The sequence below is a fragment of the Phoca vitulina genome, unplaced genomic scaffold (genome assembly GCF_004348235.1).
Source record: "Phoca vitulina isolate PV1807 unplaced genomic scaffold, GSC_HSeal_1.0 scaffold111, whole genome shotgun sequence".
NCBI classification, from domain to species: Eukaryota; Metazoa; Chordata; class Mammalia; order Carnivora; family Phocidae; genus Phoca; species Phoca vitulina.
Window position 1 is genome coordinate 1,090,122 of NW_022589814.1, and position 19,631 is coordinate 1,109,752.

Genomic DNA, 19,631 nt, shown 5'->3' on the forward strand with positions numbered 1-19,631 from the left:
TTTTGTTTTTTCTTTCCTTTATGGTTTCTAGGTTGTGTATCTTTCTTGGAAGATCTTTTCTTTGCCAAGATTACAAGAATATTTATCTGCATTATCTTCTAAGAACACTTTTACCGTTTAGCTTTTTATGTTTAAGTAATGGTGTGAAGTAGGTGTGTGCTTTTATTTTTGTCCAAATGGTTAACCAGTAGTTCCTGTTTTGGGAGAGACTATTTGATTTTTAAATACATGCTCAGCTTAAAATTTGGAAAAATGTAGTTTGTTAAAACAAAAAAAGTTGGAATTTGTGCCAAGTAGAAAACCAGCTTGGGTACTTTTTGGTTTTTAGTTTTCGAGAATAATTCAAATTGTTCATGTTTAATACTTAACATTTGTCTTGAACTGAAGGCAAAGTGTTATAGACAGTGCTTTAAGAGATTTTAGTTACTTTATTTTCATCTTACATGTTTGAAGCTCAGATTGTCCTAAGATCACAAAGTCAGTTGGTGGCAGGGAACTAGAGTACCTTTGCATACTTTTCTTTCTTTTTCAGCAAACATCTTTCATGTTATAGATACAAATGTTTTAAAGCAGCAGATTGTTCACATTGTTTCATTTATTTAAAGAACATTGGAAATGAGTATGTGCCAGGCTGTGTGTGGTGCTGTTAAATTTACTCAAACAGAGCCAGTTTTGTCTATATGTTGGGACATATTTTTTTTCTAAAAGCGTTGTTTTAAAGTTTTCTTGTCAGTGAATTAATTTTAGCCTCATAATAAACCTGTGCAGTTGGAGTTACTTCATGTTGAAAGAAGTTTGCTGTCATGTTGATAATTGCCCTAATTACTACTGTTCTTTTAAATCATATAGAAGAATCTTGGTCTCTCTGCATTCCAAATTCATTTGAACCAGCTCAAAATAGTTCACATACACTTAAAATCTCTGATTCTTAAGTTGTATGGCCCAGACAGTATTTAGTAGACTATTTAACCTTTGGAGAACTATAATTTACTGAGAATGAGACCCAGAGCTTCCCAGTCTCATGATCAAAGTTGAGTTTAACTTTTTGGTTCTTGTCAGTACTTTAAGCTAACAGTCTAGAGATCAGTACATGCTTTATGTTCTTTCATATGCAGATAACATGTAGAAAGTTTGAAAAGACCAGCTCTTGTTTGCTTTTGATCTGTGTGTGTGTGTGTGTGTGTGTGTGTGTATGGAATAGCCAGCATAAGATTGCTGCCCTTAGATTAATCTGGAGCTAAAAGAAATAGAACAAATAATAATATGGCTTACTCATTGCCTTGAGATGGACTGTGTTATTTATTTTACAGAGGTTACTGACTCAGCGAGGCATAGTAACTTGTCTAAGATCATACAGCTAATAAATGGAATTTAAACCCATTTCTGTCCAACTCCCAGGCCTTTCCACTATGCTTTTGTCCTCTACTTCATTTTGACTTTCTTCCAGTTGTATTCCTCAATCTCTACCTTTAAACTTAAATAATCCACAATATACGGTAGCAAGTAAATACATTACTAAGGACTCTCACCCTCTCCCCATACAGATATATCTTTTGTCAGAATATTTTAAGGTATTAAAACCTAGCTTTTATTTAGAAATATACTTAATCTAGGCTTTTGATAGAAGGTTTGGGCCTTTTCTACCTTTCTTCAGGATACATGACTAGAGGATTTTACCCAGGAATACAGAATTCCCTCTTACACAGAGGAGGTTTAATCTTGAGAGATGCTGCATATTTCTTTTTAAACCCAGGGATATGAGACAATTGGAGCTGAATAATGCACAAGGGTTGGGATTCTGTTTCTTTGGTTTCCTGTACTGTCTTTATTGTATCTGACAGTAGCCTGTCATGTGGCTTTAGGGGAAATACCATATGCCTGTGTTTCATAAGTGAAAGTGAAAACATCGTAGTCACTAAGTACTAAGTCTTGGAGATCTTTCTGTGGGGTGATGGTTCCTACTGTTGCAGGTCATGGATCATTTTAAGAAGCCAGTGAAAGCTATCACCTTTCTCAGAAAAATTCCAACATATGCAGAAATTTTCCATACAACTTAAAAATTTTTATGGACATCCCTCAGTATAGGACAAGAAATCTATAAAGATTTCTTCACATTTTTTAAAAGGATGTCCAAATTGCTGTATATGTACTTTTCTAGACTAAAGCACTATGCCCAAAAAATGAAACTGGGCTAATTGTTTCACTTTTGCTAAAACTGTACTCTCTTTTATGCAACTCGAATCTCTAAAAGTCCAAATTTTTTTTAAAAAGCAAGAGGATTATGGTTGGTGTTATATAAGGATTTATTTTATGTATTCTGTTGATCTCTTGTAATTGCGTTTCCAGCTTTGCTTAGGCCACTAGGAAGTTGTAATTTGATTGTGTGCTATAATTTGATTGTGTTTTGTATACTGACTTTGCATTGTTTTTATACTATCATTGCTTCTAGTTTTCTTTTTTCCTCTGATTTATGTTTCTGAATACTTGGCTATCTCATAGCACCCTTTGCAATGCCCTGCATATACTGTGTTCATACCTATATGTTGAACAGAAAAATGCAAATTGGGTGAATTTTATAAATTGGTTTTCTCAGTTGAAAATTTCACCAAGAGTCTGTGACTTGGATTTTTAAGCTTCCTTAAACGTTTACTGGATAGTCATTCATTCATTCATTAATCTACTAAGTGACAGTTCCTATGCTGGTGACAGGAATGCAAAAATAAATAGACACAATCCCACTCATGCAGAATTCACCCTAGTGTTGAGATTGACGTGTAAATAGGTGAGTTGATTGAGAGTATATGCGGGACACAGTGGGGGGCACAAAGGAGGGAGTGATCGATTTTTCTCTGAGGGAGAGGGTATCTGAAAAGGCCTCATTGAGGTGACATTTAAGCTGAGCTCTAGGGGATATGCAGAGAGCAGCCATTTTAGCAGAAGGCGCAATCTGAGTCAAGGTAGTCAAAGTCTTGAATGTTAGGGGAACTGTAAAAAGCCTCACGTGGTTAAAGTATGTGGGGAGCCAAGGGGAATATTATGTAATGCTGTGGCCCTGGTATGAGAGGTGAGCAGGTACCAGGTCCTAGAAGTCTTGGATGCTGGGTTAGGTAAGGAGTTTGCACTTGATGATGTAGGTAGATTTTGAGTTTGAGGGAGATTGTTCTGGTAGTAATGTGAAGGATGGAATGGAGGGATCTGGCAGGATAAAGTCTTAATTTAAAATATTTTAATTTCTGAGATTTTCAAACATACACAAAAGTTAGAGAATAGTATAATGACCCCAGTGTACCTGTTACCCAGCTTCAACAGTTATCAGCACATGGCTATTCTTGCTTTATACCCCATTCTGTCCCCCGTTCTTTTTTTTTTTTTTAAGATTTTATTTGTTTATTATTTATTTATTTATTTGACAGAGAGAGAGAGAGTGCACAAGCAGGGGAGGCGACAGGCAGAGGGAGAGGGAGAAGCAGGCCCCCCGCTGAGCAAGGGGGCTCGATCCCAGGACCCTGGGATCATGACCTGAGCCGAAGGCAGCCACTTAACCGACTGAGCCACCCAGGCACTCCTATCCCCCATTCTTTTAAAGAAAATTCCTCAGTGAGTCACAAATAGGCAAAGGATAATTAATAATACCTAACAAAGTGGCTTTCAAGTCTCGCTGTGCAGCTATATCACCTATAGAGTTTGAAAAAAAAAAGTTCCCACCTCATATTTACTAAGTCAGATATTTGTATGGCCAGACATTTTTTGTTTTTGAAGTAAGTGTCAGGTGACTGCACAGCCAGAGTTGAGAACTCTGGATTTAATTTTTAAGTAAATTATTTTGAAGATAATTTTTAAGTAGGTTGATTTTTCTGGCAAATACGTTTTTCCTGAACTCATTAAATGTCGACTGTGGCCCTTCTGGGTGAAGTTCGCCTATTAGAAAGAGGTAGGCTTTTCTATGGTTAAGTTCTTGACATTAGTTTGAATAACCAGAGTATTAGTTTAAAGGCTGATGTCTTCATTTTCTGTTAGGGGTGGGCAAGACTGAAAAAGCATTTGCATCTTTGAAATTGGATGTGATGACATAGGGAATAACCATTGTTACAGTTGATCTTTTGCACCAAATCCAGCCACAAGTGAGGAAGGGGACGGGAGACAGATCAGTCTTTGAGGGTAGATGAGGATTATTCCAGAGCACCAGCTAAAAATGTGTAGACAAGGAATCTCTTCCTCTCCTCCTTAATTTGCATAATTTTCACATAGACATTGCTGTTTGTTTTTGTTTGTTGTTCAGAATGCTAAGAAGGAGCTACTTGGCATGTTGCCCTTTCCTTTCTACTGGCAAAACTGATCTGCAGCTTTGGTGAGCCCTATTTTGTTGCCTGATTCTTCTGATGCCAGTTTATCTCTCTTAAATAATTGGAAGTAATGACCTAAGGGGTAACTCCTGGATCTGCAGCTTCCCAGGGCTGTAGGTAGAGCATATATAGGGGATGCGTTCTCAGACATCATTCTTACCTCCAAAGTCAGTGTTGGAGGTTTCAGATTCCTCCTCCTTGGTATCCCTGCAAGAGATTTTCTTTGAATATACGACAGAGCAAGGAGAGCAAGGATATACACTTACCTGAGGTATAGTGTTCACAGATTTTGAAGGAGGCTCTATCAAGGTAATTCTGTAGATAATTTCCAGATTTGTCTTGGGTGAATAAAGGCTGTTTTTTGGTTGCTTTATTATTACATTTTACTATCAGTCCAATAAAATCTAGGTCACCAATCCTCAGGGTCATGTTTTAACTATGGCTCAAGGATAAGGATATTGGTGTCTGTAGGAGGAGGGTGGCAGGGTGGACTGTGTGTGCATATAGACATTTTGTGTACTGTAGAATCATGGAGCAAATTTGGTTTCGTCCAGGTTTACCACTTACTGGGTATGTGGCTACCCTTGGACTTAGTAAACTGGAAACAGTCTTCATCTTCAAGTTGTGAAAGGATTAGAGATAATGCATAATTAGGTGGTAAGTAAATATTAGCTGTTATAATGACAAATGGGTTCTCTGAATATTTGTTGGGTTGATATTAATGTAAATAATCAGAAGCAAGGCTGGATGGAAATGTGTTCCCTTTAAGATATCCGTTAATGTGATTTCTGTGCCTCTGTAATCAAATAGTGTATATAGCAGGCTGGGTTTTAAGATTGTTTGCTGCTTCCTGAGATAATGGATGGTCTGGGCAGTTCTCACCTGAATTTTCTTTCAGAGACTTCATAGAGGCAAAGGCTTTTGCTTTGTGGCAGGTTGGAGTTTAGTGTTCTCTAAAAGCCTTTTTATTTAAAAGCGGCCTAATTGCTTTTCCGTGATTTCAGTGGGAATTTTAGGCTGACTTGGATTCATCCACACTCCAAGATGTGTTTGCAGCATTTCTTAACCTACCAATAATAAATCAGTAAATACTGAGTGTGTGCTGTGTGCTAAACTTCAGGATTAAACAGCAGAAGGTATAGAAAAGAAGCTCCAAGAGCAGGCAGCAGCCACTCCAAGGCATTTGTTTAGATGATATCGTTCTTAATTTGATGCGTACTGTTTGGATTAGGGGCCACTCTTTTCTACCTTAAGAAAAATTGTACAAAAGGAAAATTCTCATAAATGGATGTATGATTATAAAAAGTTTGGAAGAACCTGAAAAGCATGAAGCATAAATAAAAACTGTGTTATCCTGCCACCTAGAGGCAACCACTGATAATGTATATTTTTTCCCTTCCCAGGTTTGTGGGGGTTTGTGTGGGTTTTGTGTGTATGCTTGTTTTAAACTTCCTCACCCTGTGGCAAACATTTTCTCATTAGTAGTCATGGAAGTGATAGGTACAGGGTACAATAAGCACATACAGAGGGACACTCAGTCAAGTTTTAAGAGATTAGGTAGAGGGTAGTCATAATTCTGGTTAGTATTTGTGCTTTCAAAACCCACATGAGTGTTCATTATGTTAAGGTGAAATAGAGGTTAAAGGGTCCCCTACCCTCAGCTTTCTTAGGAATTTTCTTTCTGTTATCTCCTCTTCCCCTCTACCTTTCAATGACCCCATAATTCTCTGCTTGCATTGACAGCCAACATCTTCAGAAGAGTTTTTTTTACATATGCCATCTGTATTGCCTCATTTTTTTTTAAGATTTTTAAAAAAATTTATTTGACAGAGAGAGACACAGCGAGAGAGGGAACACAAGCAGGGGGAATGGGAGAGGGAGAAGCAGGCTTCCCTCTGAGCAGGGAGCCCGACACGGGGCTCGATCCCAGGACCCTGGGACCATGACCTGAGCTGAAGGCAGATGCTTAACAACTGAGCCACCCAGGTGCCCCTTGCCTCATTTTCCATTGATTCCCTGACTCACTCCAGTCTGGCTTCCCTTCCCACCACCCCACTGAAACTATTGTTGGTCAAGTTATCTCTATTCCCAATTTCAGTATACATTTTTCTGGACATACCTCATTTTAACATTGGACACAATTGATCAGTCTTGCCATCTTTTGTCTTTCATGATACCATGATGAACTAGTTTTACTTCTCCCTCACCAACCTCTCCTTTTCTGGGTTCTCCTCCTTTTCCTTACCTTTAAATGTAAGATCAAGTAGGAACTCAGTTCTGGGCCTCTCCTTTGTTTGTGAGTCATCATCTCCAGACCAGTGGCTTCAAATACTGTCTATATGCTGACAATCACAGATTTTTATTCCCAGTTCATACTTCTTTCATGAACTCCATTCTGCAAATATTTGCCTACCTACCATGTAGTAGATGCTGTGCTAGATGCCAAGAGCTTAATACTGTAGAAAATCAAACTAGTTATATTGAAACTATGCTATGAGAGAAATAGGCAGGGTAGTGTAATAGAAAAATAACAGACTAGCTTTAGGTGAGTTGCCTTGGGAAGCCACTTTGGGTCTTAAAGTCATTCCTCAAATGGAACTAGCTATAGGAAGAAATAGGAGTGTGGGGTAGAAGCATTCCAGTGGGAATATCACTTGTAAAGGTCTAGAGGACAGAAGGAGCTTAGAGCATTCTAGAAACTAAAGGGAAAGACTAAAGTAGTTGTGCAGAGAGGAGATTGGAGAGAGTTCCAGCAGCCAAATCATGCCAGGACCCTGTGAGTCATGATTAGAGTTTGGATATAATTCTAGGAAAACTGTTGAAAGGTTTTAAGCAAGGAAGTAACATGAGCTGATTTATGTTTTAAGAAGATTACTTTTGCTGCTCTCTGGAGAAATGGATTGGATAAAAGTAAGTGTGGAAGTGGGGAGATCAGTTATCCCTATTTCACAGTTGAGGAAACAGAAGTGTACAGAGGCTGGTTTGTCCATGCTCATACAGTGAGTAGATGATCTAGCAGGGATCCTAACCTGGGTTTCCTGATTTTGAGCCTGTATTCTGATCTGGTGCTTCTCAAACTTAAAATATATTAATCACCTGAAGATCTCATTAAAATACAGATTGATTCCTCAGGTCTGGTGGGCCTGAGATTCTGCATTTTTAATAATTCCCAGGTGATGTCAGTGCTGCTGATCCTTCAACCATACTTTGAATTGTAAAGCTAACCTGCCACTACACTCAACTTCTATTGAGCCAGATTTGGGAACTACAGGTGTCCTCTGCCCTTAAGCTGATTCAGTATTGAAAGTCATTTTAAATTTGGTCAACTGGAGGTGATTACTACAGAGTGAGTTACCCTTTCAAGAGCGACTTCCCCTCAATATATTTTAAGTGAACACACTTGTCTTGATGTAAACCCTACAAAACCAAGATTCGAACCTCAAAGGTAAATGAAGTTTGGGGGAAAGGAGGAAGGGAAAAAAGTGGCTAATTAAATAGAAGTATTTAAGTAATGTATAGCTGTGGATGGTGGTTCATAAAATTACTTAATTTCCTTAAAGCTGATCTTTTTAACCTAAGTTTAGGAAGAAATCTTCATTACATGTAAAGATTGCTTGGTGCTCAGAGTTCTGGTCTGACCCAACAAAGGCAGTAGGCCATTTCCAGGAATTTGTTTAGAACTAATTTCTTTTTGTTAGAGGCTTTTTTATGTAATGGGATTTTCACCCATTTAACTTCTAAACATTAGGTAGAACTCATTCGTGGTTACTGTTCCCATCATTAGTGTGATTTGACAGTATCTCACCTTACCTTCTGCCCCAGCTTTCTCTCTTGCAATAATTTTCTGAACATAGGATCCAACAGTGTAAAAGAGTCTGTCACAACTATGTATTTTCATCTACAGGGATTTATTGTAATAAAACTAGTAAATAAAGTGAAAAGCATGTTGTTAAAGCATGGACGTGGCAGCCAGAGAGGCCTGGATTTAGATCTTGGTGCCGGCATTTACTAGCTAGGCATAAGGTACTTAATTTCTCTGAGCCTCAGTTTTCTATCTGTAAATGGGGACAAAACTTGGCTTGAGTGGTGAGGATTGTATGAAAGACTTACATGAAGCCCCTTGGGCAGCATGTCTCAAAGTTTGTTCTTTGGGATACTTAAAGTGGTGGGCTTTTAGTAAATAACCCTTGAAAAAAATGGTTTTGTGCCCTAATAAGTTTCCTGTACCCAAGATTTCTTGGAGCTGTTAGTAATGTCAATCAGCCACTTGACTATCCTAAAGGAAGACAAATTCCATTTTTAACATTTCCCAAATTACTGGACCCTTGTCTTCCTTCATGGAGCAGAATGCTCTAAAATGCTTTAGGAAACACCAACTCATTGTCTGGCTTGTAGTGAGTGCTCAAAAAATACTTTCCTTCCCACTGTGAAACCAGCTTAGAAAGAGAATAACTAGGAACAAAAAAAACTTGAATTTTCTTAATTGATGTCTCATGGACAGTATTATTCTTCTTTTTTAAACTATAGATGTTTCTTGCAACAAAATTACAGAAACCAGGTTAACGTTGTACTTGTTAGGGGAATGTGTGTGTTCGTTCATTTGTTTTGGCTTGGTTATTTAATTGGGTGCCTATCATCTGAATCTGTTTATGAAAAGTTTGGGGCCCAAACACTGGAAACGGAAAAAGCCAAATGTACTTGCTCTCCCCAAACCTTGACAGCTGGGCCTGGGCTTAGGACCTACCCTTGGCCGATTAGATACTCACACTTGGGATTTTTTTGTGTCTAGAGCCGCTGATGCAAATAACCTGAGACCGTTCAGAAATCATTCTGCCACAGCAGTACCTTCCAGGCATCTAGAGTCTGGTGTTGGCAGTAGAGGCGCCCCCAACTAAGCTGTGGGAGGTCCTTGGCTGAAGTTCAAGGCAGCGTAGCTTCCTTGGTTCCTCCTATTTTCTGAATGTGGATCTATAAGCCTTCCTATTGATTCCCTAAGCTGTTATCCTTCCAGTAAGTCATTTTGCTGCTTTAGTCAGAGTCTATTTTCTCAACCCAGACCCTTGACTGGTACAGAATCCCAAGTCAAAACAGCTGTGGTTAAAGTGCGACACATGTGTGAAGATTTGCCAGTGACCTCATCTACATTTTTTTAAGTCAGTAAAAGAGTTGGAGTTGTTTATTAATGCAAGGTAATCAGTGCTCTTGTTTTGGAGGATTGTTTGGTTTTTTATTGTTGAATTGTGAGGTTCTTTATATATTCTAGATACTATATATGGGTCGCAAATATTTTCTCCCTTTTATACTTTTACATTTAAGTCTGTGATCCTTTTTTTTTACTTTGCATTTTTTAAATTGAGATAATAACATGACATTATAATAGTTTCAGGTGTACAGAATAGTGATTTGGTATTGTATATATTGTGAAATGATCACAGTAAGTCTAGTCAGAATTTTTTCTTAAGACGAAAACTTTTAAGATCTACTCTCAGCAATTATCAAGTATATAATACAATATTAACTATAGTCACCATGCTACACATTATATCCCCATAACCTGTTTGCTCTATAACTAAAAGTTTGTACCTTTTGACCACCTTCACCCATTTCACTCACCCCTGCCTCCGGCATCTACCAATCTGTTCTGTGAGTTCAGTGTTTTGGGACTTTTTTGTTTGTTTTTTGAGACTCTACATGTAAGTGAGACCATACAGTATTTGTCTTTCTCTGACTTATTTCACTTAGCATAATGCCCTCAAGGTCCAGCCATTTGTCACAATGGCAAGATTTCCTTCTTTTTTATGGCTGACTAATAACTCCTGTGTGTGTGTGTGTGTGTGTGTGTGTGTGTATGTGTATCCACTCATCCATCAATGGACAGTTAGATTGCTTCCATGTCTTGGCTATTGTAAATAATGCAGTAAACATGGGGATACATAGATCTTTTCAAGTTAGTGTTTTCCTTTTGCTAAATACCCGGAAATGGAATTGCTGGATCATATTTTTAATATTTTGAGGAACCTCCATAGTGTTTTCCCATATTGGCTGCACCAATTTACATTCCCACCAACAGTGCACAGGGGTTCACTTTTCTCCACATTCTCACCACATGATTCATTTTGAGTTAATTTTTATATAAAGAATGAGGCTTAGGTCAAACTTCATCTTTTGCCTATGGATATCTACTTGCTCTGGCACCATTTGTTGATGAAACTATCCTTTGAATTGCTTTTTCAACTTTGTCAAAAATAATTGGGTAGGGACGCCTGGGTGGCTCAGTTGGTTAAGCACCCAACTCTTGATTTCGGCTCAGGTCACAGTCTCAGGGTCATGAGATTGAGCCCCGTGTCGAGCCCCATGCTGGGCATGGAGCCTGCTTAAGATTCCTTCTTTCTTCCCCCTCCCCCCCGCGCTCGCTTGCTCTCTAAAAAAAAAAAATCAGTCGAGCATATTTGAATGAGTCTATTTCTTGAGTCTGTTCTGATTGATATATGCATCTATCCCACCTCCAATACTACATATATTATATATCTTAACTCTTGTAGGGAGATATATATGTATGTCATGAAATTGGATAGAGTGATTCCTCCTCTTTTTCAAAATTATTTTAGCGGTTGTAGTTCCTTTGTCTTTCCATATATATTTTAAAGACTTATTAATTTTAGAGAGAGCGTGCAGGTGAGTCCACGGGGTGGGAGGGGCAGAGGGAGAGGGAGAGAGAATCTTAAGAAGACTCTGTGCTGAGTGCAGAGCCTGACACAGGCCTTGATCCCACAACCCTGAGATCACAACCTGAGCTGAAACCAAGAGTCAGACGCTCAATTGACTGTACCACCCAGGCACCCCATATACATTTTAGAATAATCTCAGTTTATTTACAAAAAAAATCTTGCTGGGACTTGGGTAGGATCTGCATTAAACCTATGTGTCAATTTGAGGGGAATTGACTTCTTTACTGTGTTGTTGAGTCCTATGAGCATAGTATATGTCTTCATATATTTAGCTCTTTGGTTTTTCTTAAATCAACATTTTGTAGTTTTCAACATACAAGTCCTATACATGCTTTGTTAGATTTACACCTAAGTATTTTAGAGTTTTGTTTTGAGCAATTGTGAGTGGTGGTATACTTTTAAAGTTTGGAGTTTATGTGTCCATTGCCAGTATATAGAAATAGATTGATTTGTGTGTTTATTTTGGATCCTGCAACTCTACTGAGATCATTTATTAGTTCTGGGAGTGGTTTTTTTGTACATTGGTGGATTTTCTACTAGATTAATCCTTTGTCATCTGCAAATAGGGAGTTTTGTTTTTCCTTTCTGATATATATACCTGTTATTTCATTTTCTTACCTTACTACAGTGGCTAGAACTTCCAACACTGTGTTGAATAAAGTGGTGAGAATGGACATCCTTACCTTGTTCCTAATTTTGGAAGGAAGGCATTCAGTGATTTGGGTTGTATGGTGTTGGGGCTGGCTGCTACACAGTAGAGGTAGTCTCAAAGCCTCCCAGCAAATGACTGCAGCCACAATAGTGTGATAGCTGCTTGTTTTAGGGAATGAGTGTGAGAAGTTTTGTGAGAAAAAGCCGAAACTGAATACAAGTAGCTCACTTAAATTTCCACTACATGGATCAGATTGTTGCCAGAATCCTGTTGGTCTTGTTTTAGATATTTGGAAGTTGTAGGCAGCAGGCATTTTGTTCATTTTCTTTTATATTCTGAGGTAATTTTTTAAAAAGTAATCTGGAATTTCATATCCTAACATGTGAACCGTAGAGGGAAAACTGTGTGTGTGTGTGTGTGTGTGTGTGTGTGTGTGTGTGTGTGTGTGTCTGTCTCTACAAAAGCATTTTAGAATATACTCTGGATGTTTCACCAGTTCTTCCTGAAGTGTCCATTGGTTAAATAGATGCCGACCGTGTAGGCAAATAACACTTTATTTCCACAGTACTGAGTATGTTGGACTAAATTGAGGCCAAAAGCTACCTGAATTTTATACTTGTGCTTGGTCAGCTTTATACTATGACAGCCTTCTTGGGGGAGAGACATTGACCTTCAGTTACTGCTGTGTAGCAAATAACATTAGTAGGACAATCCTTGGTGTGTAAAGAGCTTTCAGTTCACCTCTACTTCTGTCCAGGTGTCCTAGTTGCTAATGGGAGAAACCTTTATTTCTTTCTGTCCCTTGTCTGCCATGAAAGATCACATAGGTTTATACTGTGGGTTGCCCACTTTTGTGCCTTCTAAATTAAATGGCCTTAGTAAAAATGATGTGTTCTGTGCTTAGGACGTTTCTAGTGGGAGTCTTATACATCATTTTCTAATTTAAAAATAAAAGTGTTGTGTTGCCTTTGTTTTTCTAACACAACTAATATATTTTTATTGGTTAAAACAATAAAAGATACAGAGATGCGTATACATAATCCTTTTGGTTAGCAATGAGTTAACATTTTGATGCATACCCCTTCTAAGCAGTTTAGACATAGGTTTATACTGTTCGTTTTATAACCTTTTTATTTCACCATGAACATCTTTTTGTTATATAATTGTGTGCAGTGTTTATAACAGTTGTGTAATATTTCATTTTAAACCAATCCTTTTTGGACATTTGGTCCTTTCCAATTTGTCACTATTACATATGGTCATGCAGTATAGATTCTTGTGGTTAAATATTTGTGTACATCCTTATGATTTTCTTTGGATAAATTCCCAGAAGTAGAATTGCTAAATTTTCCAGAAAACTACAAGGATATGGTGAATTTTTCCATCCTGAGGTGTGTTAAAAACATTATGATCTTTTATTTTCAGTTATGAGTTTGAGAGGTTTGTTTTTTAAAAAAGTGTTTTAATTTTGGCTTAAATTGATTGCAGTCTTACTCAACATATGGATGTGGGCCAATTTTGTCTGGAGAGATTCCTTTTTCTTCCCTACCTCATAGCTGTGCCTCTAGTTGGCATGGCATCATAACTCCAGAGTTTTTGCTTTAAGGATTTTGCATGTTCTTCATTCTCTCTTGTTTATGTCAAGCATATAGTACTTAAGATTGCAACTTTAAGTTCTCACTTTTTCGGGAAATTTCTTTTCAGATCATAAAACAGAAAATCGAAAACATGAAAGTAGACAGGACTAAACTGAAAAAGACACCTACTGAGGCTGTAAGTATCCAGAAGTATGCTCTATTTTTTCATTTCAGAAAAAGTCCTGGCAATCAGTTCAACCATACTGATCTTCAAACTATGTCATCACTTATATATACAAAGTGCAATAAAACAGCAAATTGTCTTGAAATGGTCAAATTTACTTTTGAACTTCCCTTGATTAAAAAAGTGAATAAGCTAGTCACCAGTGGAAAGTGAGCACTAAACTCTTTGTAGCTTTGTGTACCTGAAGTAGGCTCCCTGGCTGCTGTCTTCTATGTGTTGGAAGGCAGTGTGGTATAATGGAAAGAGCAGATGTGGATTCAAATTCTGTCTGTACTTGTGGGGTCTTTTTCAATTTTGTTTTCTCAAAAATTAAAGTGGTAACACCTTTCTTAACTAGATTTCTTGTGAGGCCAGTGTTGTAGCTTTTTTAAAATTATAGATCCTTAATCATACAATTCACCTTAGCCTGTATTAACCTGTGTATTGGTTGACCATGTCAGTTGATCCTATGTCAGCAGTAGAAATCCCAGGTTTAGTCCAATATTCTGTCAGCTGGCTTAAAATGCATTTTGAGGTTAAGAAAGTATTGCATTGTTATGACCCTCCTGTGGATCCCATTATGCTATAGTTCAAGGAGCACGAGCTTTGGAATTAGACATGAGTTTAAATCACTAGATTTTTGTGGCCTGGTTTTCACAGCTGTAAAACAGGGTTGATAATTTTTCTTTCCTTGATGTGAGGCAGATGCTTAGCAAAGTATCTGGCACATAATCAATTAGTTCATTTTCTAAATACAAGCCACTTGGTTTTTAAAAACTGTAGCTACCTGGCAAGTATCACCATGGATATCACTATTAACATTTTGCTATATTTCTTCTCATATTTAAAAGATTATTGCATGGACATTCTCCCGCCCTTTTTTGTTAAGCATTATACTAATGAATGTGAGAAATGCTGTCTTCTCATACCCTTATCAACATTACAGATTATCTTTTAGATTTTTGTTAATAAGTGGGGGGAAAATATTTCATGGTTTTAATTTTCATGCTTTAATTACATATATTTTCAAATTTATTGGCCTTATATTGGTTGTCTGCTCATGCTGGTCATTTTGTATTTGACATTGGAATATCAGGTTTTTTATTGAGTGCCATACATATCAAGTATGTTCACTTTCATATCTGTGGATACTTTCCTTTTGATTTTGTTTTTGATGTGTTTTGGCATCTTGGATTTTTGACAGTTATATACCCAAATTATTTTGGAAACGAAAGAGCAAAAAGAAAACTTGCCTTAAGAAACTACACAAATTAAAACAGTGGCATCGGGGCACCTGGTGGCTTAGTTGGTTAAGCATCTGCCTTTGGCTCTGGTCATGATTCCAGGGTCTTGGGATCAAGCCCCGCATCAGGCTCCCTGCTCAGTGGGGAGCCTGCTTCTCCCTCCCCTGCTCCCTCTGCTTATGCTCACGCTCGCTCTCTCTGTCAAATAAATAAAATCTTTAAAAAAATAAAACTGTGGCATCGGTGTAAGAAGATAACCTAGGAAAGGATCTTAGTGTACCTGTGCGTAAGAACTTAACATATGATAATTACAGGAATTATTGGTTGGTAGGGAAGGACAATTTTAATCAAGAAACTGTGTCAGGAAAATTATTTTGACTTTTGAGGAGTGGGGACTATTATTGAAGAAATTCTAGATAAATTAAAAGTCAAATATTTTTAAAAGAAATAAATTCTTGGTGAAATATAAATGAATATTTACCTGGTGTTAGATGGGGATGGTCCTTCCAAGCATTAAAACAAAGGGGAAAAAAAAATAACAGAAGCGTAAAGTAATATATCCAAAGTAAAAAGGCACATGACGAGCTGGGGGAAATATTTGTAACCTAATACACAGTTGACTCTTGAACAATATGCGTTTGAACTGCACAGTTCTACTTATATATGGATATTTTTCAAATAAATATGGTATTGTAAATGTATATTTATTTTTCTAAAAATCATAACATTTTCTTTTTCTAGTTTATTATAAGAATACAGTATATAATATACATACCATAAAAATATATGTTGAGTGTTTATGTTACCAGTAAGGCTTCCAGTCAACAGTAGGCTATTAATAGTTAAGGTTTTAGGGAGTCAAAAAAATTCTACTTAGGTTTTCTACTGCATGGGGGATAGTCAGCACCCCAACCCCCATGTCGTTCAGCAGTGAACTGTAGTAGCTACATCAGTAGGAGAGATGAATATCCCAATGACAAAATGGACATAGGTCATTTCAGAAAAGAACAAATTCATTAAACTTCCAGAATAACCTTGTAGATAATCAGAGAAATGCAAATTTTTTCTTCTTTTACCTAGTGGATTGGTACAGATACGTTCTTGGGGTCACACCTATGCACACATTCCTGGCTCACAACATTTGATAGCTCCTAGCAAATTACTTAGGATAAAGTCCTGGAATTGGAATTTTTAGATCATTGCCTATACATTTTTTTTCTTAAAGATTTTATTTATTTTTTACCTGAGAGAGAGTGAGAGGGAGAGAGACAGAGAGAGCACAGAGGGAGCGGGAGAAGCAGACTCCCTGCTGAGCAGAGAGTCCGACGTGGGGCTTGATCCCAGGATCCTGAGACCATGACCTGAGCCGAAGGCAGACACTTAACCAACTGACTGAGCCACCCAGGTGCCCCTCCCTATAAATTTTTAAGGCTTGAAGATGCCTAGTTTCCTTGAGCAGCATACCCAATTTTCTGTACTGTGGTTAATACTAGGTATTATTTTTAAGGACATTTAAAGTTTTTTTTTTTTTTTTTTTTTTTTTTTTTTTTAACCTTTTGACCCCCTTTACCCATTTTTCCCACCTGTCCACCTGTGGCAATCACCAGTCTATTCTCCGTATCTACGAGCTTGGGTCTTTTAAATTTGTTTTTTGTTTTTTGAATCTATGTATGAGTTGAGATTATATGGTATTTGTCTTTCTCTAACTTCTTTCACTTAGCATAATGCCCTCAGGGTCCATCCATGTTGTCATAAATGGCAAGATTTCATTCTTTTTTAAGATGAATAGTATTCCACTGTATATGTACACCCCATCTTTATCCATTCATCTGTCCATGGACTCTTAGGTTGTTTCCATATCTTGGCTATTGTAAATAATGGTACAGTGAACGTGGGGGTGCATATATCCTTTCAAATTATTGTTTTATTTTCTTGGGTTAAATACCCAGAAGTAGAATTGCTGGATCATATGGTAGTTCTATTTTTAATTTTTTTGAGGAATCTCCACAGTTTTCCATAGTGGCTACACAAGAAACACATTTATTGATCACTTTGTATATCAGCAACTGTGCAAAGGATTTTTCCCCTAGATTTGATATCTTTATTGGAGCAAATCAATGTGAACCTTGGCAATTAGTATGCATCCATTGAACTGGCAAGTGCTTTCTTTTGCATTACCTGGAGAAGGAAAATAACAATCAGTTTGCATTTATGTAGCAGGAACAAGATGGTAAAGATAGACTTTTGTCCCTGGTGCATTCTGCAAACCACAAGGTCTGTAGGGACCTTGAGACTGCTGATAAAACAGAACATCATGCTGGTATATTAAATTGATGCCATTTTGCTGACTGTATCTTGTGAGCAGAAAACGCAAGTACCTTAGATGCCTTAGACATACGTATGCCAGAGACTGACTGCCCTTTGAAGCTTCAGGGTCTTCCACATCAGGAAAGTTTCTAGGGGTTCAGAGGTCTGGGAAATATCAAGATTTCCCTTCTAAAGTGAGAGATGAATTGCTGTGCCTTGTACCATATACCATGAAGACAGAGGAACAACATATGAGGTGCCTCTTTGGATTTTGGAACCAGCATACATCAAATTTGGGCTTGTTTTGATTCATTTACTGGATAACCTCTAAAGTGATAGTGAGGTCTGGATCTAGAAAAGAGTCTGGGAAAGGTTCAGGTTATGGTATAAGTTGCCCTACTATGTGGACATTTTGACCTAGTAGAATGAGATGTCTGACTTAGGTGTCAGCCAAAGATGCCTCTGGCAAGCTGTGATAGAAGTGCAGCTGAGATTCCTAGAATTTTGGCAAGGCTATTGTCTGCCAACAACTATTCTAACATTCAGAAAAGCAGCTTCTGGCTTGCAACTGAAACTTGATACAGACTGAATGCCTGATTGAGATATCAAGTGATTATAGGATTCAGATGTTCATCATTAATTGGGTGTAATCTAACCCACAGAATCAAAAAATTGGATCTGTATAACTGCATTCCATTAGACATTGAAGTGGTATATTAGATACTAAGCCTGAATAGGTCCAGAAGGCGCAAGTGAATTACATGAGCAGGTGGTTCAGACTCCCATGTTATGTTTCTCTTGCTTCATCACCTCTCCCTCAATGTATATGACTTCAAGGAGAGGAGAAAAAAGTGCAGGCCAGTTTATGGAAGGATTTTATGCCAAGGATTTTACATGCATTAATTACCACAAAAATTTCAGGTAGCTCTTAATAATGCTTCCTCAGGGAGAAAGGTTTGGGACTTAGCTTAAAGAAAACCTTTAAACCCCTGTTTTTCCATGTTGTGTTTTGGGTACTGAAAATACCTCTAGTTTAAATCTCACAACAACGTTGCTGGATAAATAGGTGGTGGTAGTTCATTTTGCAGAAGAGGATACTAAGATTCAAAGAGGTAGCTTACCAACTATCTAATTCCAAAGCCCATACTCTTTGTAGTAGTATGCTGTCTCTCAATATTTAAGCCCCTGTTATGTGAAATAAGTGCTTTAGTATGTGGCAAACATTTGAACTTCACATTACCAAGGTAGTTATTAGGTCTCTTTTCCTGGTAAAACTGTGGCTGAGAGATTGGACTAGCTCATGATCAAACAGCTTATTAAACATCAAGCTAAGAACTGAACCCAGTTTTGTTTGGTTGCAGATCTAGGCCCGTTTCCAGGATACCATATTGCTTTACAGAGAAAAAAAGCCAGTGTAATCATTTCCAGCTGCCATCCATTAATAGAAGACTTCTCTGTCCCAGTCCCTAGCCTTCTTCCTCCTCCACTTTCAGAAACTTTACTATAAGCTCTCAATCCACGCCTTGTTACCTGAAAAACAGGCCCTTTCATCAGTAAAAGAGAGCAGGAATATATGGCAATGGGAATCCTGTAAGAATGAAGTCCCAGTATTACAAAGTTCAGAAGGTCTTTGTCCTCCTACAGTTAGAGGGTTTAATGTTGCAGAGAAATACAGCCAGTGCTAATCTTCACCTTTAACTGTGAATTCACTAGGGTTTTTCAGTGTTCCTCTGATTCAACATTTCTTATCAGGCATTTTAGTTAACTTTCAGACTGTGGTACAGATTCTTTCATTTTGTTTTTATTGGTGTCTAGCTCGTTTCCTTTATTTCTGTTGTCTGTACCCTTCCAAGTAGATTGTCTACATGTACAAGTTTATCCAAGTTAAAAATGCACAGATGGATTGTTTTATTATAATATTTCCCTTTAATCCCAAGTGATTGGCAAATTTCCCATTTTCTATTATAGTATATTCTTTCAGAAGTTAAATTGCTAAGTGTGTTGGCCTAAAGATTCCTTTTCCCATTCTTTGTTTTTGTGTATCCCTCATCCTCCAAAACACTCTTTGTGAATACCTGTTTTTCTCAGCCTGCAGACTGCAGAGCCTTAATAGACAAACTCAAAGTTTGTAATGATGAGCAACTCCTCTTGGAACTGCAGCAGATCAAAACATGGAACATTGGGAAGGTATGTGAACCCATGCTCCCAAAAGACAGGGCTCCCTGGACTAGTACATCATTTTGTATTCTCTGATATGGAAAGAGAAACCACAGTGAGGTAGCATCATTCATCAGTTACTTAGTAAGTATCTAGTGTATGTCTAATACAGCTCTAGACCAGTAACTTTTAGCTTGTGAACACCAAGGAAATTTTGAAAAATGTGAAAGAAAATTTCGCTAGCTGAAGATGAAGAATGTTTACACAGGTGGTGATAAAGAATTTCAACCACAGAATTCCTTTAGTTTGACAATATGAGTTTGAGATAGTTAAAAGAATCTTCTTTAGGTAACTCTAAAAATGAACACTTCTGATAAAATGGGTTCTGGCAGGGAGAGTC

At 37.6% G+C, this 19,631-nt stretch overlaps 1 protein-coding gene across 9 annotated transcripts in view; it reads left to right on the forward strand.

Annotated features, from left to right (window-relative positions):
* Positions 1 to 19,631, forward strand: part of HUWE1 (HECT, UBA and WWE domain containing E3 ubiquitin protein ligase 1) — a 162,845-nt gene that overhangs the window by 17,513 nt on the left and 125,701 nt on the right. For all 9 annotated transcript variants that reach the window (XM_032398210.1, XM_032398204.1, XM_032398211.1 and 6 more), the window contains 2 exons: positions 13,428 to 13,496; positions 19,163 to 19,261. In XM_032398210.1, coding sequence (XP_032254101.1) covers positions 13,452 to 13,496; positions 19,163 to 19,261 — 144 coding nt within the window. In that variant the 5' untranslated portion in view covers positions 13,428 to 13,451. The remainder of the gene's footprint in view (positions 1 to 13,427; positions 13,497 to 19,162; positions 19,262 to 19,631) is intronic.